Source organism: Pteropus vampyrus, unplaced genomic scaffold (genome assembly GCF_000151845.1).
Source record: "Pteropus vampyrus isolate Shadow unplaced genomic scaffold, Pvam_2.0 Scaffold41, whole genome shotgun sequence".
In the NCBI taxonomy this organism is placed as follows: domain Eukaryota; kingdom Metazoa; phylum Chordata; class Mammalia; order Chiroptera; family Pteropodidae; genus Pteropus; species Pteropus vampyrus.
The window spans coordinates 10772958-10796662 of record NW_011888822.1 but is presented as its reverse complement, the minus strand read 5'-3'; the positions used below and the strand labels follow the sequence as shown (position 1 = coordinate 10796662).

General features: G+C 36.2%; 1 protein-coding gene across 7 annotated transcripts in view; it reads left to right on the top strand.

The window, feature by feature from the left end:
- Positions 1-23705, top strand: part of FOXP1 (forkhead box P1) — a 220418-nt gene that overhangs the window by 149038 nt on the left and 47675 nt on the right. For all 7 annotated transcript variants that reach the window (XM_011358495.2, XM_011358493.2, XM_011358494.2 and 4 more), the window contains one exon: positions 16534-16638. In XM_011358495.2, the coding sequence (XP_011356797.1) occupies positions 16534-16638 (105 nt within the window). The remainder of the gene's footprint in view (positions 1-16533; positions 16639-23705) is intronic.

The window sequence follows — 23705 nt, the reverse complement described above, 5'->3', positions numbered from 1 at the left end:
AAGTTTCTCTTAAACCCAGTCGATTTTAATTTTTTTTCTTGGTATATTGTATAACATGAACTTCGACGATGGCCCATTTCGTGTCTAACGTGCATATTTCCCAAAACATTTGAACCCCCAGTTTCTCACATTATGTAGAGTAGACATTCTTTTCTGATGAGTTGTTCCTGCTGATAGATTTTTTTCTGCCAAATCCCTTTGTTGGTACTCAACCAATTTACAGGTGTTTACACTGATGTGGAAGGGCCTGTGCTTTCTGAATGTTTATTCTACACCAAGGCTGTGAAGGAAAGCATGTGGTAGAGGAATAGTTAGGACTAGTCTTTGGGAACTCTGATAGCATTGTTCCTTGTGCTGGGATTTTCTCTTTGTACCTGTAAAAGAGTTATTGAAATGCATACTTTGCCACATGGATTAAAGGAATAAAAATTTTTCTTTGCCGGATATTGGATCCATCCAAAAGTGGAAAGGGTCTACAAAAGCCATGTGGCATGGCAAAGTCCTAGTATTACTCTGTTCTCACTTAAATGACAAGGAGTCCCATGTTCTTAATCCAATAAGGGGGGCAGATAGGCGACCTCTGCAAGAGGCTTAACTGGAAGTCATGTTCTTTCTAAAGACTTGCAAGGATGCCTTTTCCACTGGCGTTACCCTGTAGCCTGGCTCTCTCTCTGCAGCTATTTCTGAAAAGCCTCCGGTCTGTTGACTGGCTCACTGGGGTAATGCAAATGAGTGTGTTACATATGTACAGCAGTCCTAAAGTTCTTTATTCCACTCGCTTTTGTAATCAGTCAGGGCCTACATATATTATAAAGTATATTCTCCTCATTAAAACAATAGTGGAAGCTCACAAAGGGAAATTGTTAATATGTGTTCCAGCTTGTCATTTCTGCCTGTGTGAATAAAGAAGATAACCGTTCCTTTGGGAAACTATTTCGGGAATTGAACAACAGATATGCTAGCCAGAGAATTCTCTTAACTGTAATTTTCCTTTTCGCATGTACTCAAAAATAACATCCCGATGGGCTCCTCAGTGCCTCTGCACATAGAGAGCACAATTGCCACAGCCCAGGTGGTAGTAATATGGGACAGTCCCCCGGGCACATGTTGCCAAGAGTTGTACAGCTTGTTCAGTGTCTTCATCCATATGGCAGTCTGTCCCATTCACAGAAAGGCTTTGGGGCTGTGCCTGGTGGGTACTCGGGTCAGTGTAGTGTGAAGAGAAGGCTTCCACTCACAGTAACCTCATGGTACAGTTTTATGGTAGATCTGAGTTACAACATGCACATACACCACACACACTCACCTGAGAAATTTCAGAACAGCCTTTCTGGTTTCCTTTTCTCCCGCTTTATTTTTAGAAGAAAATGGTTAAGTCAGGAGGGTATAATTCAGGTGCATGAAATATACCTGGTTTATAGAAAGCCTTTTAAAAAAAAAAAACACATACACACCCCACCTTTCTGGGTGGTGGTTCATGAGTTAACTCAGTTTAAGGATGGCATGCCTGTACTAGAATTCTTCTGCAAACTCTGTGGCCTTTGTTCTCTTTTTTTTTGCATTTTCAATTGTGAAAACTATTTTCAAGGTACAGTTTGGATTGTTGGGCTAGTTTTTTGTTTTTGTTTGTTTTGTTAAGTCTTAAATTTAAAAAAAAAAAAAGGAAAGGAAAAGAAAATCATTATCAGCCTCAAATCTGACAGTAAAACATTCCCTGGAGTTATTAGAACTGAAAAAGGAGAATCAAGAAAACAGAGGTTTCCCAGGAAGCAAGTTGAAAAAAAGGGACATTTTAAAAGGCACTTCGGAAAATTTATCAGAAAGCAAAGAGTTCTTCATTTATACACCCCAATTTTTTTTTTTTTTGCTTTTGTGTAACTATTTGTATTCTTGTTTGGTAAACAAACAGACCCCATAGCAACTGCAGCTGATGATATTTATACTACCTGTAAGACTTCCCTAAATAAATAGACACACTCTTATGACCTTCAGATTTCATTCCTTTTATAGTCTTCAAAGAAATCAGTCTAATGGCAAGTTGAGTTCTTCCTTCTTTCCTTCTTTTCTCCCTTTCTTTTTTTCTTTATCTTTTAAAATTTTTTATCTTTGAAAAATAGTTTACATCTTGGCTGTGAATGCTGAGTGTAAAGGTACGTTATGGCAGAAGGAAAGAAAAATTTGAAGTGTTTGTGTAAATGATTTGGTCTTTGGTTCCAAGAGGAGCCTTTTTAGCCATCCAGTGGGATTTCAGGTTGTAAACACAAAAGGCTAAAATTCCACAAAAGTATTGCTATAGACCTTAGAATTAGACAGGCATCTATGGCTGTGTCTCTACTTTTTATGTCTTAAATATTAATGGAAATATTCTGGTGCATATGAGTCCCTATATTCAACTTAAATTTTTCCATGAGTCATGTTTATGACAAGAACAAAATGTCTCGTGTTAAAGATCAGTGTGAGTAATAAATGGCAGTTTAATTACAATTTTGACACCAAGAACTGGAATAATCCAGTGGTATTTGAAAAATTATAGGATTGTGCAAACAGAACTAAAAAGAAACGTATGGATAAATTGGAAGTTGACCAGAGTTCAACAAAAATGTGTACCTAAGAGGGACAGAAGTCACTGGACAGTACTAACGTGTATCCATTCATTCCACAAAACTTAACAAGCTCCATCCATGCTCCAAGTGCCCTAGGCTCTGGGTGATACAACCATGAGCTTGACAAAGTCTGTCCTCATGAAGCTGACGTTGCAGAGGAGAAATAGAACAAACAGGTAATTATATAATAAAAATACAGATAGAATCAACTTCTGGAAAAAAAAAAGTAAAGCAGGGAAGAGCGGGGCTAAGATTACTATTTGGATAAATCGGTTGGTCTGACAAAAACTTTCTGAGGAAGTCGCTCTTTGGACAGATGTAAAGAAGTGAAGGAAGAGCCTTCAGGCAGAGGGCACAGCAAAAGCAAAGGCCCTGAGGCAGGGGCAAAGGAGAACATGTTTTGCTCTATCATGGCCCATACCTTATTTAATGAAGGTGTGGCTGTGTTCTTCAGTAGTTATGAGGGTGGACTCTGAAGCCGGACTGCCTGCATTCCAGTACAGGCTACCCACATAAATTACTTAATCTTGCTGTGCCTCAGTTTTCCATCTGCGAAATGGTTATGATACGAGGCCTTGCCACAAAGATTAACTGTGAAGTTACACGAATTAATACACGTTATAGTCTCTGGCACGTAGTAAGTACTCAAATAGTAACGATTATTGTTAATTATTAAGTAACTCATTCAAACCACATATATTGATCATTTGTTATATACTAATCATATAGGTTCTGGGAATTAAAAGATTGACTACAACATAGTTCTTCCCCTTTAGGACCTCACAACCTAATTAGAGAGGCAAACATGGAAACAGACACTGGCAACATTGTCTAATAAATACAGTGATAGGAATATATACAAAATGTGATACAGTGTATGATTTGTTTCAAATGAGCACTAGTAGCATATTGTAGTATATGTATTTCCACCCGCACATATGTATCAGGTAAGATTTTTTTTTTTTTTTTTAACACAATGGGCTCTATGAAGGAAAGGTTCCATGTCTGTCGGTTGTTACATCCCGATCATTTAGCACAGCCAGTCCAGCATGCAGGAGGTGCTAAATTTCATTGCAGAGACTAGATGAAATGTTTAGAAGGTGAACTAATGAGATATTAAAGATCAAAAACCCATTAAGAGTATTTATGTATTTGCTACTCTTTGGCCACCAATGCTGTAGGAATACTGGTTAGCCTTCGTTGATACTTATACTCTGAAAAAGAGAAATTTTGGGTTTCTAGTAAGAGTTAATTCTCAACCTTTAGCTTGCATCAGAATCATCTTGGAGGGCTGGCTAAACTACAAATTGCTAAACCCCAGTTGTAGTCTTTCTGATACAGTAAGTTGGGATGGGGCCTAAGAATTTGTACCTCAGACAGGTTCCCAGGGAGCACATTTTGAGAACTGCTCTAGAACATCCCAACTGCTGTACTTACACTATGGCATTCTTCCCCTTCCATTATTCAAAGTGACAGAAAAGTGATCTGGATAACTGTTATTTACTATTCTTAGGGAATCTGTGTCCCAGTGCCAAAACTCATCATTTCAAAGAGAAAAATCTTAAGACTATGACCCAATATAAACTATTTTATGGAGCAAAATTCCTTTTTAAAAAAATCCTTATAATGACTTTTAAATCTTTTGTAAGCACTCTAGTTTTATCTTTCTAATTTCTTTTATGCCTGAAAATGCTTTTTATGCTTCAGTTATCGGCCTGCTCTCATTCTATTCCTTGTAGCAGTTGAGCTGCTACTGATACTTAAATGCTCAGATCAGATATTACAGCATTTCATGTTCCACCCATCTGTTGAATTCTCTCTCTTCCCCCCAGCTGGAGAATTGGGCAAAACTCTTCCAGAGGGGAGAGAACTTAGTCACAGTCTATGCCAGTGACCTCCAAAGGTATTTGATTATTCATTTGCCTCATCATTATTAAAAATTTTGAATGTGCACCCCCTACTAAGTGTACTTCTCATTAATTATACACATGTCTGATGCTTTACCTATGTTATAGAAATTAGAGGCTTGGGGGTAACACATCTATATTCATACACACATGTAGGTATGTATAAAGTTCTAATATTACCTTAAAACATGCATACAGAAAGTTTAATATTCTCTTACCACCCACCCATGGGTCTTCTTATGAATCACAGTTTAGAGACACTGGCCTAGGATCCTAGCACCATGCTTATCACAAATCAGGTGTTTATTTAAACCTGCCGAATTAAAGGTAGAGAAGAATCATACAACTTAAACCAGCGAACATTGATGACGCATCCTGTACTACAGAAAAATAAAAAGTAATTACATAAAATGGGGAGTAATTCTAAGGAAATGTAATGCACGTGTCTAATGGTTTTGAGCCAGTTTGTATCTTTAGCTTGCTTGTTCTTTCATCTAATGCTTTCTCATTTGGTCCTCATACTTCAGTTGTATGATTCTTCTAGTTCTAGAGTATAATTGTGCTGATGTCCATAGAGTATTAGAGGGAGGGATCAAATAGGAAGAATTAGTATTGGAACTTCTACTTATGCTCTTCGATTTGCCGGACATATGGGTGTATTGGTTTTCTAACGTATGGGCAGGGTTCCACATAGACCTTGTGACTCACCAGTGCAAACACACTTGCATTGACATAATGAGAATGCCTGCCTACTGGTGTTAATAATTTTTAGCTTAGTGGCTCCTCTTCTGTATTGACACATTTGCGCACAACCACTCTTGGGAAAGCGTTCTCTTCTCTTAAGGAGATCCCAGTGTTAATGCTGCCAGTGGCAAACTCTCACTTAGATAGATACTCAGGATAACCCTTATTGGCGTCGGAAACAATAGCTGGACCTCTGCCTCTTCTTGGTCTTTTATTTATTCCTTCACTCAGCACCATGCAAACACAGGCATTCTGCCTTTGTCATCTGCTCTTTTTGTGATTGACTAATTGGAATGCATCACATGGCTTCAGATACTCGAGCTCTCATTGACTCCATTGTCCTGCCGTGCCCCATATACTCCTAGCACCTGGGCACCAAGATGGCATGTTTTGCCCAGGGTAGCCGAAAAGGGAGGTGGGACTGATTGGAGATGTGGATTGTGAAAAAGTAACTTGCCGAACTTATTGCCTATCATGGCCCCCAACCTCAGGTTCTTAACCGTTGGTAAAGCAGCCAATTTATTAGTCACCACAACAACCTACACATGAGATGTTCCTAGATCCTGAATGATAAGCTCTAGTCCTAGAAACATGGGATGTACTGCACTCTGCTATTGTGGCATTTGTGGATCATTGTCCCATAAGTTGAGGATGACTCCGAGACTCTTCCTTCCCCATTGAAAATTCAAATCGAAGTGTGTCTTCAGAGACCTGCCACTGGATCGTTATCAACTCAGGAAGCGAATCCAGCCATACCCTGGATGTCCTGTAAGAATACTTCTTGAGCTTTTGGTTTTCAAAACTTCAGTCATTCGAATATGTGCCCCATTGTCATGAAATTGCCATACTTCTAACATTACTGTTTATATTACTTTCTTAAAATCGAGTTATTTTTTAATTTAGATGTAATGAGCCTTGATCCTAAGAAGTGGTATTTGTGAATTCAGAGATTGCAGATGCTAGATATATTTTTGTCTAATACAAATTAAAATAAATCTGCCAGTCTTTAAAAATATTCTTGCTCCACCTGCCATTGTGCAGGCCACCATTGAGTTAGTGCATATCACATATTGGGATATTTTGGTAGAATTTCCTTTTTGCTGAGGAGAGGTTACCATGATTGAATTTGGAACCATGCTAACTGGATTGGAACCCTGCTTTCATGGTATACCCCGGTTTCCTAGAAAAGCCCAAATCGATCACTTTCTTCCTAAAAAGTTTCAAGACTCTGCTTATTTACCCGTGCCCTCCACTTCCAGGTTCAGGATCACCACCCAGGCTTAGAGGATACCTAAGGCAGACCTAGAGTTTGGGAACTGTTATGGTTTGAGTTGTTGTCAGGCCCACTGATTCAGCAGTATATAGGCCAGGGTATTCTTGGTCAGTGAAATATCTGGCAAACATTATTCATTGACCAGTCACTCAACAGATTTGTGATAATGTAAAATTGGTGTTTGTTAAACAGAAACAGGAAATGACCTTTTCCCTGTGCTAACTTCCTTCAGTCTTACCTGTTTTGTTATATTTTTTTAAAAAGCAGCCTTGCGTGTAACTCCTGAATAACTTAGAGCCAACAAGCATTTTTGTGAATTTGCAGCTATTGCTTGGTTTGGTTGCCTCGTACCACTCTTTCCCATATTTATCCATCTCCATCTTGCTTTTCAACCCACAAGAGCACCTCGCAAATGTTTCTTCAAGCACAGTCCTTTTTAGATCAGATATAGAACAGAGAATTCTCAAGATCCGTAGTACTCAAGTCGTGGTCCAGAACCCAACACCACCAGCATCAGCCAAGATCTTGAGGAATATGCACGGTCTTGGGCCCTACCCCAGAACTACTGAATCAGAATCTGCACGGTAAAAAGATATCCAGGTGATTTATATCCATGATAAAATTTGAGAAGTTCTCCTCTAGGAATAGCAAGGGAAAAAGGAAGACGGTGTGTTCTTAGCCTTAGACACACAACTATAATCGTTTAGGCCCAGTCAGCAATCTTTAAGTCATTCTCCTGCTCTGTTCAATGTTTGCCATATCTGCATATACCTATTACTACCTTTTACTTATTATTTTCCTCAAAATTAACCTAATAGGTTTCATAAAAGGTTACCACTGAAAAATCGCAAATCTGTTATAGTAGTCAAATTTTTTTTCAGTATACACGTGAATATGAAACCACAGAAGGGAGAGTATTTATAAGCACTCCACTTTAGTGGGCCATGCCTTGGGGGCGGGGGGGGGGTGGGCATTGCAAAAAGATGACCCTTTCTTTCTCTCAGGGTAATTTGTAATTTGAGAAAAAATGAACCCTGGACATAAATGGTTAATAGCTTATATTTCAGATGTAAAGTTAGTTAAGGTAGCCCTCCCATCTCCAGGCACAATCGTGAGAGCAGATGATATAACAGTAATCGCTATCCTTGTTTAAAAGCACAAATCTGGCGCTTAATAGACTAATTCACGGTCACTCCAATCACAAGTTTTACTCATGAATATCATATCACAAGGGAATGTGAAATCCTTTAATTAAACATGATTTGAAAAGCAGCAGAAAATTGAGATGATGAGCGTTCCGGGGAAGGAGAGTCAAGGATTCCCTGCATGAGAGTGGAAAATAGAGAAGCATGTGTGTGCCAGTTTGTAGAGAACTCCATCATTCATTACTCTAGGCTGGGCCCTTTAATAGACTTTAATAAGACATCCTTTTTTTTTCTGTTAAGATTGTGGAGCTGATTGCCAAGTCACTTTAAGAAAAAATGATTAATAAACATGTAAGATAGCATATTTCTATAATGAGTGAAAAGAAAAAATTAAGGGAGTATGTGAGAAATGAGATATCTAAGTGGTCTCTTAACTCTCTTCAATGTGAAATAAGAAGCCCGTTTGCTTCTCCAAGTGTTTTCAGTGAAAGTTAAAGGGGAAAGGTCATATTTACAAAGTTACCAGAAAAAAAGATGCAGTGCTTTCATCACTTCCTCTGTCCCCACATATCATTTGTGCTTTTGTGGGCAGGCATGAAACCCCTTTCCCCCTGATACTACAGGATAACACATGAAGACACTTGACCTGTCATTTTAGTTTCTACAAGAGACTGGGATTTGAGGCCGATTTTGAGGCTGTATACAATCATATGAAAGATTCAGAAGAATAAAAACGAAAATAGAAAATCATGCTAAGTATTTAAGTAATCTCTTTTGCTATTGTGAATCAGCATTGATCTTCTTTATAAGGTAAACTGTGATCAAGTCATAAGGCCACCTAGCCTGGAGTTTGGTATATTCAAGTTGACCTATTTCACATCAGTTAGTTCTTGAAATTTTCGTATAGAAAATCTGGTCTGACTATTTATCATATATCAATTTTATCACTAGAACTCAAATTCATACTCCCATGTTTAACCCTAAGAAGTGCCTGATAGGATACTTGAAATTTCGTTGGAAGTAGGATATGGCAACAAAGTAGAAGGCTGGGAAGTAAAAAGTGAAGAGAGAGAAATGGAAAAAGTGGGATCATTTTTGTGTAAGTCATTAAAGAATTAAGCAAAGGAAAGGAGAAGTCTTAAAATAATAGTGGTTTCCACTGACACTATTACGATCACAGATTAATGTATAGGCACTTTCGTAAGTAGTCCTGAAACTTCATTAAGAGAACACCTTTCTGGAAAGCCGAGGTATCTGGAGGAGTTTCATGTTTTGGTGGGGGTTGAGCACCCCCTTCCCAACCAGCCAAAGTCCTAGGCTGTGGCAGATCTGAGAGGGGAAGGTTCTGTAGCTGTGACAGTGATGTGGGGTGAACATAAAGAAGCATGTACACATGGATTTGAGACCAAAGAATTGGACAGAAGGCAGACAGACAAGGAGAGACGAGCCATAGGGAGGCACAGAGGTGGTTTGTCAGCAGACTAGTCCTCATCATCAGTATCCTGGGTGCCTGTCTCAGGGTCAGCATTCCATTAACATTGGTTGGCTGGATGATAGGCCAAATGGTGGGAAAGAGGAACATGGCCAGTGAGGAAGGGGGAGGGAAGCAGAACTGCTTCTAATTCAAAGGGGGTGACAAAGGGGATTAGTTGTACTTTTTGGTGTATATATTTTCAGGGTATGGGGAATGGTTTAGAAAGGCACAGCTCCCTGCTCCACAGTAGTGGTAAGGACTCTGTTACTCCTTACTGGAAGGTGCAGACCTCATTCATTCTTTCAACCTGCTCCTTCTTCATCCCCCTCCCCCATTATCTGCATAATCTTAATAGAAGATTAGTAGAGGTTTTGCCTCCGCCAGGAGCAACATAGGCCATCTTGTGCGATTCCCTTCAGTTTTCAGATGCAGAAGTGGAGGGGAGGGTAGTTAAATGACTTGCAAGGGTCCTGGTTATTAGCACAGCTGTGATGAGAAGTGAGGTCTTCATTCACTGGGCTCCCTCCCCTCCCCTTAGAGAAATAGTACTGATGCTCAATAAAATGTTAAATTACACCCCATTTATGTGTTAAGCAAAGGGAACCACAAAGCATATTTAGAAAAGATTTTTGGGCACACAAAGGCTCAACAGTATTAGGAAACACAGTTGCCCCCAGGCCCTGGTCATTCAAAAAGTTTAGATGCTAAGTTTTAATTTTTTATGTAATATACATCTCTGTCTCCCATCAGACTTTAAAAGTTATTTTATAATTTAATGTAACATCAAAAGTTACGTAATAATGTATTCTTCTGAGAACACAAGCAATATTTTAGGGAAAAAAAATCTAACAAAAATGAAGTACAAAAATACTACAAACCTTATGTTTATATTCATTTTGTTTTTGACAAAGGTGCTAAGACGATTTATTTGGATAGAATAATCTTTGTAATCAATTGGTGCTGGGACAGCATACAAAAGAATAAAGTTGGACGCTATCCTCACACCATCTACAAAATTGACTCAAAATGGGTCATAGATCCAAATATGAGAACTAAAGCTGTTAGAAGAAAACATTAGAATAAATCTTCATGATCTTGGATTAGTCAATAGTTTCTTAGATGTCACATCAAAAGCATAGTGAACCAAAGAAAAAAATAGATAAATTGGACTTCATCAAAATTTAAAACTTTTTTGCTTCAAAGCACAGCATCAAGAAACTGAAAAGACAATCCACAAAATGGGAGTATTTGCAGATAATATATCTGATAAGGGACTTGCATACAGAATGTTTAAAAAAAAACCCTTGCAGCACAATAGTAAAAAGACGAATAACCCAATATTAAATTGGGCAAAGGATTGAATAAACATTTCTCTAGGGAGGATGTACAGATGGTCAAGAAGTACATGAAAATATGTCAACATCATTAATTATTAAGGAAATACAAATCACAAGCACAAAAAGGCACCACTTTGCATCACTTTGGAAAATAGTCTGACCATTCCTCAAAATGTTAACTGTGGCATTACCACATGACTCAACAATTCTACTTTTAGATGTATACCCAAAAGAATTGAAAACAAACAAGTACATGAACATGCATTTTCATATTGGCACTAATCACAATAGCCAAAATATGGAAACAGCTCAAATGTTCATCGGTCGATGAATGGGTAAAAGATGTTACATACATACAATGGAATAGTATTCAGCCATAAAAAGGAAATGAACTGCTAATACTTGCTACACAGTATGGATGAACCTCCATACTATTATGCTAAGCAGAAGAAGCCAGACACAAAAGACCACATACTGTATGATTCCATTTATAGGAAATGTCCAGAATAGGCAAATCTCTAGAAATGGAGAGTAGATTAGTGGTCGTTAAGGGCTGGGGTTTGGGAAGAATAACTGCTGATGGGTATAGGATTTATTTTTGGTTTGATAAAAATGCTCTAAAGTTAGATTGTGTTGATGGTTATACAACTTAGTGAATATGTTCAAAACCACTGAATTATACACTTTGAATCATATGGTATATGAATATCTCAAAAAATTTATGAAAGAAAACATATTCCACAATTTTGAGTGACTGGAAAATGACCAACAGTCTTCCATAACTTAATTTGTCAAATAACATGCCAGTGAAATAAAATACAATTTTTAATTTGGGTCATTTTTTCCTGGGAGTTTGAGGAGAGGAGCTGTAAACCCTAATCAATACAGATGTAGCCTTTTGTTACAGATGAATTTGACATTTAGAGAGGAAGAAAACAGATTAGTTTGGAAAAGGGAAAAAATGGAGGGAGACTTAGAAGACCAGCATGAGAACTTGGGTCAGGGCACAACAGGAAAAGCTAGGTGGCTTCAGGGGAAAGAATAGTTTAAATTGGCAGGGAATGTCTCGGGGTATAGCAGGTTGCTTATTCTTTTCCTCTCCTTCAAAGATTATTCTCTTGGTTGCCACAAGGAAACCTAGCTTACAGGATAAATAGTGTGAGGGCCATGGAAGACTACAGACGGAAAACGAGAAGTTGTTCTTAGTTTTAGCAGATGAATTTAATAATACTAGTTTTGAGTTTTTGTTAATTAGTGAACCTAGGAAGGTAATAGTGAATACTAATCATTAAAGAACCATAATCATTACACAAAATTTTCTCAGAGGCTAAAGTCAGTGTTAAAGTTAAGTCTCTGGCTGGTGTACTTTGATAAGAAAAGAATAAACAGAAAAAGGTTTTAAATAAATGTCAAAAATGACATTACATCATATTGAAAATATACTGTATTTAGTATCATATAATGTCAGGAATAATTATTACATATTTGTGTGTAATTATACTTTTCATGGCAAGTTTGTTCTTTCTAATCTGAAATGTTATCACTATTACGTTAGAAACATTTAATTTTTACATATCAAGGATTATCAAGAGAAATTTAAATCAACTGGTTTTTCTCGATATTCAGAATAAAATTAATAGAGAGTATCAGAATGCCATTTTCTCAAGTGTATTGGCATCATTCTGATCTTTATCTTCAAAAATAATAATAATAAAAACGGTCTTTACCTTCAAGAATGAAAAAAATGTGGATATACAGTTGAATGTATAGAAATTAAACAGAATAAAGTAATTATTTATTGTCTGTTCATTCATGTATCTTTCTAACATTTATTGAGCTCACATTTTGTGTGAGGTAGTGAATATGTGGAAATGAATTAGATGTGATCCCTCTCCCTAGGAATTTTCAACCTGGAAGTTTATAATAAGAAACAGTTTATTAAACAATTGACTGTAAATTTTAAAAAGTTTAATTTGGAGGCAAACATGTTTAAATCCTTTCAAAACCCAAAACATCTTTATTTATCACTGATGGGACAGCTTTCCAGAAGTCATAACTTCTCACATTGAACAATTGATTTAAATGATTAGGCTCACAGGCTTTATTCGACCATCAGATGCTCACATTGTCATTTTGCCACCATGTTTCATTCTGTAAATGTAGTTCTAATTAATTCAAGTTAAAAACATACTTTCCCTCATTTTTAAATTTCCCTTCTTGTCCCTTTTGGCAAGTCCCAAAAGGCAGTCAGAATATAAATGTTTGTTCCACTTTTCTGATGAAACAGAAAAGCTCCCATTCAGAAGTACAGCTGGTGGTGTCTGATGGCGCTTCAAACAGAATGACGGAAAGGCCAGAAGTGAGACTCAGCCACACATGCAGTGAGTGTACAGTCATTGCTATGCCACTGTCAGAGCAAACTGCAGTCTAAAAATCGAGACCTGCATAGCGCTTGATTTTTCCATGTCTGTATATGCATGTGTTTATGTGAAAAATTAACAGTTGCATCAGCAAAAAATTTATATAATGCACAAAATAAAAACTTCAAGGAAACAAAAAACGATATGGTGAAAATTCAGTTTCCCCACCGCCCTGACTCCCAGAACCCCTCCCTAGAGGCAACAATTATTACAGTATTTTTTATTTTTTTCCAGAGATGTTCTTTGAGGGTACTACTGCCAAATCTATTTCTTTTGCTTCCAGTGCCAAGCACTTTATTTCAGACAATTGGATATTTAAAAGTATCCAGTTATATATTAAAAATGAAAGGCAAGTGACAGTAGTATGAATATATGTTTCCATTTTTGTCAAATAGTAATACATTTGAAGAAAAATGTACCAGAATGTTAGCAGTGTTATCTAGGGTGGGTTATTAGGAGTGCAGCGGGGGTGGGGTAGAGTGGGGAGTAGACTTTCTTCAGTAGTCTCAGTGTTATGTGAACTTAATAAGAGCATATAATCTTTTTATAATGAAAATATGGTTTTAATGTAGAGGCACATTTCAAGAGGTCTTCTGAGTGTGTAACTATGTATGTGTGTGTGAGGACTTGACTTTCTAGACTTCAGGTGTCACTGGTTGTCCTTCTGAGGCCTTAAGTCAATTGTCATCTCTCCTTACTTAGAAATAAGGATACCAAGTTGAATTAAAATAAATTATTGGAGCAGAGTAGTTTTTATTCAGACCATTGAGCCCTCACAGATATGTTAACCAAAAAACAAGGAGGTGAGGAGCAAGTGGCAAATGTCATGTTAAATCATGTACATTTTATTTCTAGTCATAAATTCCTCTAGTGAATGCATATTTCCTTTCATACTACAGTTTTTAGAACACTCAGCTTAACTCAGAAAGCACAGGATAACTATTTGCTGTTTTTAGCTATTGGCATACCTCATTCTATTTTGCTTCATTGTGCTTCATAGATAATATTTTATTTAATTTTTTACAAATTGAAAGTGCGTGGCAACCCTGCCACAAAAGATTATGACTGCTGAAGGCTCAGATAATAGTTAGCATTTTTTAGCAATAAAGTATTTTTTATTTAAGGTAAGTACATTGGTTTTTTTTTTTTTAGACATAATGCTGTTGCACACCTAATAGACTACAGTTCAGTATAAACATAACTTTTTTATATGCACTTGGAAACCAAAAAAATTGTGTGACTTTATTGCAATGTTCGCTTTATTGTGGTGGTCTGGAACAGAACCCTCCACATCGCTGAGGTACACCTGTATTGATATTAACTTTATAGCCTTACTTGTTAAGATTTCAGGTTTCCAACTTAAAGAATCAGACAAAAATATGTATAAGAATGTACTCGTCATATAGCATGCCAAGAGGAACTTGATAGAATGTTCATAGCAAATTTTAAAAATTAGTACTCATTAACTGAGTGAGCCCATTTCTCTGAATGTATCTTCTGGTAAAAACCAGTTTTATACTGTGATGTTCAGCCTGGTAAGTTTTATTTATAAATTCTCAGTGTGTAAAATAGAAAAATAAGGTTAGTCAAACTTTGGCATGTAACTAGAGCTAAGATGGTATATGATAGACTGTTATGCATCGGTAAATAAGGTCCTTGAAGACTAATTGATAACATGAGAAATTATTTTTAAAATTGTTCTAAATATAAAAGAATATAAATCTTCATGCTTTAATTTGTCGAAAACGTGTGTATATGTATATGTTTCAAGGCAATTTTTTATTTTTAACTTCCAATTTTTCTACAACAAACATTAATTTTTAACATTGTGAAAATACTTTAAGTAGTTATTATTGTAGTTAGGTTTTTATCCCATTCTTTTTAAGCTATTGGTAATAACATTTTCTTTTTAAATTATTTCTTTCAGAATATCCGAGAATTCCAGTATTTAGAAGGATTCTTTAATTTCAAATATTATCAGTAATTTTTAAAATTCTATTGTATACTATCTATTTTTCCAGTTTTATTGAGGTACAATTGATACACAGCATTGTATAAGTTGTACAGCATAATGATTTGACTTACATAATCAAAGTGATTACCATAATAAGTTTAAATAACAATCATTTTATATGGTCATATCTATTTTATTTATTTAAAAAATCTGAAGATGAACATGGAGAGGTAACAATTCTTTCTTTCAGTCTAATGGAATTTTACCCTTCTTAACTGCTTAGAGAATATCCTTTTATCATTGGTTTTTATAAGTCTCACTATAGCTACCTTAGTTCACTTGTGTTATTTTCTCTCATGAGGAACACCGCTCAGTGCTTTCATAAGTTAAGTTTTGTACAGTTTTTTTTTTGGGGGGGGGGTCCCAGATTCATCTTCTATTTTAAGGAAAATAGAAATATATTATTTTTAAATTATATTAGATTTCCTGCAAAATTATTTAAAAGCCATAGAGAGACCTGTCAATCTTTGATAAGTTGTAGTTGCTGTGTATGTGTATGTTTAATGTTAATGCTCACTGTGGATTAATTACGTTATAAGCCGGGGCCAAGTGGCATTTGTGTATGTCTACTCTGTGAATGTGAATCAGTAAGATATGTGAATACATATATTGGTGGTATTATAAAATATAGGACTGTGTGTATATGTATGTGTGTGTATTTGTAATTTACTGCTTGAAGTTCAAAGTCAAGAAGAGGCAGTGGAATAAGTAGCTAAATGGCCCTTTCCTTGAGGAGAATGTGCTTGCATACAAAACACAACTTTCAGTGTTAGTTTTATATTTCTATTTGATGGAATCTAAGGTTATAGAAACGACTGTAAAAATATTTTGTCTGAAAGAAGTCTGGATGCAGAAATCTAATAGAGAAAATATTTGAGACTATTGTTCATCAGCAAGCACAACAGGTACACTTCCCCAAGCACCACGTGGTGTGGATCAAAGCATCCCATGACTGGATCCGTGTGGCCAAGTCATTACATATTGATTGGAACCCCAATGGAGGATTAACCCCTTCGTGTTCTTGGCAAGTTTTTTTTCTCACGCTTGGTGTCAGTAATGTGCAATCTTCTTGCCACTGTTAGCTATCCCCACTTTTAATCTAATCATCTATTTGGATATATTTGTTTTTATAAATTATTTTAGTCTAAATTATTTAATTGCACTATTTGCTCGATAACATTAACTTATGAAAAGATTGCCCGAATTATGCAAAAATAGTTTATGGAGGAAGGGAAAACGAAAATTAATCTGGGTGGAAAACAGTAAGAAAATCTCAAAATCAAGTACAGATTTTATAATTTTTATTATGAGATTAAAAGATAAATTCTAGCTTCTTAAAGAATCCTTCACAGTCTGAGTAAAGAGCTTTGCCTCTAATGAAATCCTGTCACTTTTCATACACGGTGTGTATTTCTAACATTGGACTGTTCACATTTGGGGATATAACTCTTGCTTTTAACTGACAATGCAGAATTAATTAGTAAAATCCATGGGAAGAGGAAGTCCCAGATTCATTCGTGTTCCCTTTTGGCTTTTGGGTTTCTCTGGCCTTTCATGTCTGGTGGGGTGGTTCTTGGCCGCAAATTCATTCTCTCATCCTCTGTGTTTTCTTTCAGTTTGTCCCATGAGGAGCATCCCCATAGCCATCCTCTCTATGGACATGGTGTGTGCAAGTGGCCAGGCTGTGAAGCAGTGTGCGAAGATTTCCAATCATTTCTAAAGTAAGAATGATTTTATATTGCTTTCTTCTTTTACATAGCCATCACCTCCCACTGTTCATGCTTTTCCTCATAAAATGCCTTTTTGATGGAGGGTTTCACACCACTATTTTGAGAGTGGACACTAAATCACAAGGTCTGGCATACTGTCATAAGAACAGTTACAAAATCTATTGAGGGTTGAACTGCCAAGAGGAAAAAGTATATACACAATGGCAGTTTTGATGCTCTTAGTAAGAGCCTGTGTTTACCCATTATTTTTAAAATGACAGAGATTAAATAAAAATTCTCCCAGTATTATACTTGGCAATAATTTAGTTTTCACTTTTATTCATGTCCCTAGATACTAAATCAATGACATACTCATTCTAATTTTATAAAATTGGTATCAATTACTGACCAATTGCAGCTCTTCATTGTTTTTAGCACAGATGACTTCATAAATGTAAGAAATAGGTGCTGAGGAAATGCTGCCAAAACAATTCTTATCTTTCTATACTGGTGTTGATTTTTGTTCAGCGTCTTGTCCTTATAGGGAGAATGGAGTAATTTCAATTTCTGCGATTAAAATATGACTAAAACTTAGGTTATCCCATTTGAATCTGTAACACTGGTAGAATATCTCTGAAAATAAGTATGTTAGTCTTCTGATAGAGTAAAAAATTAGTACTGTAAAAATTAGTGAAACGCTTCTGCACTGCATCTTAATATTTCCCTTACTTATAGTACCTTGTCCTTGAAAAAAATGTAGACTAAACTGCCCTGCATTATTGACATCTCAAATATATTGATATTATCATTGAATCATTGACATGTAGACTGAATATGCCAATACATTAATATATTTGTATATCATGCAACAATCAAACATATACACATATATGGCTCCTACATATCTAGATACATGCTGGTTTATAAATTGAGCGTTGGCAGGTCTTTCCCTGATTTCTCACTCATTCAAGCCCCAGGAAATAGAGGCAGGCTGGTATACATGGAAATGACTGGTTTTGTGTGATCTTTATATTGTTAAAACAATCTCCGTATCTATCTTTAGGGATCTGGATGCAAATATTATATTAAAGCCACACTGGGAGATATAGCTAGTGTTGCCTGCAAAGAGATTTTGGTGACTGTCATTTTTTCATTAATGAATGTAAATCTGTGACTCTATTTCATAGTTTCCTATCTTTAACATTTTACTTTAAGACCATTATATGGTCATGAAAAACTTAAGTGCAGTTGTTTTTTTTTTTTAAGATGCCTAAAATTGTTTCTAAATATCAGCAATCAAGAGCAGTGATACTTTAAGTTAAGCAACAGCCTTTTGCAATTATTATGATTCATGTTAGTGCTGTTGGGTTTTATTCTCTCATAAATCACTCAGTATAGAATCTGTGTTTTGTTATTTCCTAATCATTTGCCAATTCCTGTTTAGGTATTGAGATTAAAAGGTCTTGGCAAAAACCACTTTTAAATTCTGATTTCACCTTCTGCACCAGTGCCAGCTTTGATAAATATATTGCTGCTAATTTCAGTTGTATATACGTTTGATAAATGATTACTTTTTATGAAGTTTTTAGAACTATAAAATTGCTGTCAACATTCTTGGTGACATGTATCAATTTGTGTGTGTGTATGAAGGAATACCTCCACAAGGAGACAGTACAGTTTCAAACCACATTTAGTACTAAAGAAAAAGAATCTAAAGAGCTTTAGAATTGGTGCCTAGACTTGATTCCTATGGAAAAAAAAAAAAGCTCTTTTTTAAGGTATCAGGAGTCTGGCTTTTGTATAGGAAACCACCTATCAAATATTTTGATTTTACACATGACATGACATGTTGTCAGTTTATATTTGCTCAGTCGAATTGGCATGCCCATTATGAACCTGCAACGCTTGCTTATTTCCTAGTACTTATTTGTCGACTTATATATATATCATAAGACTTGTTTGAAAGCTGTAGAACCCCAACTTAAGTTGGCTTAAGCCAAAAAAGAAGTGAGGGGTGGGTGATTCTAGATGATAATTGGCTGCTGTAACTAGGAAGGCCAATGGTGTAGTTAACTTCAGGCGTGGCTGCATCCAGATGCTTAATTAAACAGGTTGTTGGAGTTCTGGTTCTTTGTCTCTTAGCTCTCTTTTCTTTTCTGTTGCCTTCATTCTTGGACTCTTTCTAAGCAGAACTGATTGAAGAAGACAGATTTACTGGTCACAAATTTATCAATCCCAGAATGCATCTCTTTTCCAGAAAAAGTCGGGGGCAGACTGCCATTGGCTCAGATTGAGTCACGTGTTCTAGCTTTGAGCCATTCACAGGTGTTTATACCCACCTCCAGAGCAGATGAAGATGTTCAATCCACATGAACCATATGGGAGTTAGGGATGAGATGCTTTGTTCCCCAGAGTAAAAAATTAGTACTATAAACCAGCAAAGGGAGAGTAAATGTTAAATTAATTAAAACCCTCTAGAACTCAGAGTTCTCTTGGTGCTTTCCTGAGTTACACATTGATTGGCCACATATGACAAATTTAGAATTTTGATTTTCTTCTATAGCATGATTTTAGCTCTTGGAAATTCAGAGTTGTCTTCAGGTTTCAGTAGCTTGCTTAATGTAGTGGAAAATTAGATAGTCTTCTTGCAGATTCCTGTCTTCCACATCTTTGCGCAGTCCAAAGGGTAGGCACATTGGCTTTAATGAAACCAACTTTTTTTCCAGTGAGCTGGTCTCAGAGAGCTATCTAACTTCTTACGGTTCAAACAAAAAACCACGTGGCCTCTGAATGATGTCATCATGGAGTAATTGTTATTGGGAAGTGATGTTTTAAGCATTTCTTCTCAAATTGCCAGATCTGTAGACTCTGAAAGCACCTCTTTCCCGTGCACACTTTTCCATTATCTATCTCTCTTTAGAGATATTTTCTTATGGTTTAAGTAAATTGATACCAAATATCCTGGACTCTACAGGGCACTCTTAACAAAATATAGCATTACTCTGACCTTGATTTAGGTATTACTTCATAGATATATTTTTTTTTTAACCTATCTTCTAATTCCCTAATTTTACTCTTCCCTGGTAAGAGTTTATAATTAAATAACCCTGAACTGTGCAACAGGCACAATTCCAAGTGCTTTACATACATAACTCATTTAATGGTGATAATATTGAAGTATGACTCTCAACCTCGAGGTAAGAAAGTAAGTCACAGAGAGGTTAAGTGATTTTTCCCCACGGTCACATAGCTATTAAGGAGTGGAGTCAAGATCCAAACCCAGGCATTCTGGCTTCATAGCATCTGCTCTTAACTACTACACAATACTACCTGGTTAGAAGCAGTACATTTTATTAACTCTCTGCTTTCTACTTAAGGCAGTAGGTATAAAGAAAGCTTTGAAGAAAGGCAGAATGGGTAGTGAAGCCACTTAATATTAGTGTGTTCTTTGAGCTGGTTACACAGCATCTCTAAGCCTCAGTATCATCAGCATGTATAATTTAGGATGACAATAATAGCAACCACCTCTTAGGGTTGTTAGAATTAAAAGGTACATCATGTAAAGTACCTAGCCCATGCTAGGCACTCTTTAAAAATGTTCGTACTTCTTATCTAATTAATTAAATTTTTAAAGAAGGAAAATTTAAAACATCCAAACATTGCTGACTTTGTACCTAGGAGAAAGGGGTTGTGTAACTATGCAGTTTTGATGTCTCCGAAAAGACTCTTCTTTGATATAATTTTTTTTACCACAAATTTCTGGTAAAAAATCCCACACAGTTGAATGTGATTTTAGGGCAAGGAATGGCAAACTTTTTCTGTAAAGCATCAGACAATAAATATGTTAGGCACAACTGCTCTCACCTCTACTGTTGTAGCACAAAAGCAGCCATGGGACCACATGGGTGTGGCTGTGTCCCTTGGACCAGGTTGCTGGCCTCTGACCCAGAGTAAAATTTTTGGTGTCATCACATTTTAGCTGAGAAATCTTTTTGCAGTTCCTTGGGCATCGCTGTACTGTGTTATTTTAGTTTGAATTCCCAGAGCCTTTAATTTTATTCATATTTTGGGAAAATATCCATGCATTTCTTGCCCTGTTATTTCATTCACCAACCATAGTTTTTATACTTAAATGGACCTGGGTTCTTTTCACCTGGTTTTTAGGGTTCAGCATGAGAGGTGAAAGTAACTTTGCTTGGTAACTGTTTTCTGATCTTCTGTTGCTCAGGCCAGTACAATGTAACTTTTAGAGAGACCAGGATCAGTTATTCAGGATAAAAATATCTGACAATAAAATGCCAATGTTAACAAAGAGGAGTTAAAGGAAGGGGGGAGGTATTCACAAGTCTGAAAACGAGGCAAATTTTTTTCCCTCCTGAAAAAGAAATATTATAACTGTTGATAAATCAAAAACAGAGATTTGATACTTTTCTGTGACCGTTCAGCAGTGTTTGTTCCCAAGGTGAGGTATACCACAGGGCCCTTGATTTCACAGATAAATACTGCACAAATAACCATCCTGTTGTTTTTCCCTCACAGCCAACAGAGGGACACTTTATCAGAATCAGCAGATACCCAGTTTATTGGACACATTTATTTCCCTGTTTTTTCTCAAAACAAGTTGCAGTTTTGTGTTGTTTTTTTTTTTTTTTTTAAATCTGTCAACCATGAGTTGACATGTGACTGTTGTATTCGTTAGAGCTAACTGATACCAGCAGGTGCCCCTGCTAACTCTAATGAAATCCTCCAGCCCTGCATTGCTTGGAATCCTCAGATAACAGAAAAACAAAAACAAGCCCAGCGCCATCCGGATAGGTGAAGCTCCTGGGGTTCTCCATTCTCCCCGCTCAGATTAGTTTTTTTCTTTCAAACCAGGTTGAACACAGTCTTTACCAGTAAAAAACATGGATAATTCTTCCCTTATTCTTTTCGAAAAGAGACTCATAATTTTTTGGCAAGGTGGGGAGTGGATTTGAAGGTTAAATCGTGACCACATTTTCCTCTTTCCGATGTAGACTGTAAAATCAGACACAGAACCATAGTTTCACAAATACCAGATACTCTTATGTGCTTGGAGAAAATACCTTTCACCCTAGCTTTTCTTTTAGATGGTCATTTGTGTAACATCTAATAAAATTATAATTTGTATCTTTGCTTGATTTCCATTTGAAAGGAACTTGGGGTTTTTTTGTTTATTTGTTTCCATTTTTTGGTTATTTCTCCTGAAGAAAAGCACCATGCAAAACAAAAAAAACCAAAAGCTCCTTTGCAGATTAGTCAGGTGTATAGTATTTATTAAAACCAAAATAGATGTTATATGGGCTGTAATAGGAAACAAGGAGAGAAATGTTGAAAGAAAATGCCAGAGGTCAAACTTTGACACTTTCAAAAAAGTAGAGGGCTATAGACAGTAGAGGACATTTCATTGGTAATTGCTTTAAAAAAAATTTTTTGTGCGAATTTTACGTTTCAAAACTGTGAAGAGTTTTATGTGAAAGAAACTACTAAGTGTTCTCTGTAATGTTTTCACAAGTGTTTTTATCATGGTAACATCTTGTTTACTTTAGTTCCCTGCCTAAAACTACTTGGAACATGTTAAGAAAACATTTCAAGAAAGCCTCGACAAAGAGGCTTTTGTTTAACAGCCACCGTGAGGCTGCGAGGATCACAAAGGTGTTAACTTTCAGCCCCTTAAGCACTTCCACATGAAATTCCAGCAACTATGTTTGTGGTTTTGGAAAAACAAAGTGTATGTTAAAGAAACCAGGTATATGCTAATACATGTCAAAGGAGGCCGGATATCATAAATTGTTTCAAACCCATTTGTGGCTCTCAGTTTGCACGCCTGAATGTTCTGCAGTGAAATTAGCTGTAGTTAGTACGGACCTGAGCACATGTAGAAGGAATAGCCATCTATAATGTGGGTGTATGTAAATTGGATTCCAGCCCCACCATTTAAATCTCAAGAATACGAGAATGAAAATTTTCCCCATCAGATCCTAGGTGACGTCTGAGTATTACAAAATGAGCTTAACATTTTTATGAATTTGAATTTGACTTTTCCATTTATCATGCATTTTTAGTTGTTTTAGAAAAAGGAAAATTGGATGCTACCAAAAAACCTTTTTTTCCCCCCCAAAAATCTCACCTTTCACCTTTCTGACATTGTTCAGGAGTTCAAGACCTTCCCAAGTACTCACAGAGGTCAGTGGCCTAAATACCACAGTGCCCTCTAGTGATCTATAAAATATTAGATAGAAAAGTTAAGACAAGTTTGCCAAAGATAACAGGCCCAATGCCACCACTTTGCTCAAAAAGAAGCAAATAACATTTGAACGCATTTTTTTTTTCCGAGCAAACAGATTTTAGTCAGAAATGCAAATGAAATGTAATTTTTTTCTTGTAGGCTTTGAAAGCATCAGAAAAATTTTCGAATGTCTACTCATGCAAATAATTCTACATATAGCTGCTCATGGATATACAGTACATTTTGTCACTATAGGTACAGTGTTGTGTGTTAATATATTTTAAGAGCCATTAGGTAGCTTAGGTATTTCACGTGATCATTTCCGGTGTGTAATTAGAAGGCATTACTTAAAAGATAGGGATCATCTTTACTCCATGCTTTTATTGACACTGTCTGCCATATTATGGCCATGTCTAAATGGTAAAATTTATTATTAGCAGTAGTGTCACAAAAGTCTGAGACAGCGATTTTCCTTTCAATAAAAGTAGTTAAAAACCTTTTAGAAAATCCATAATTTTGATTGCTGGTACTTCATAAATGTATAACTGGTACTTTTTAGCTGTCTCTTTAGGGAAAAATGAGTTTTATCACCTGCAGTACCTGGGTTAATGAAATTGTGTGTTGGAATTTAGCCAAGATGAAAGATGAGATCATTCCAAGACACTAATATTGGCAACAGGTCTCGTAAAAAGCTCTGATTCTTGAGTGAAATATCATTAGATTTTTTTATTATTATTTTATTTAAATTGAGGGATTAAGTTAGTTGTCATTTTCAAAGTTTCTGTACTGGTGAGATTCTCATTTGGCATCACATTCAAAACCCAGTGACCTA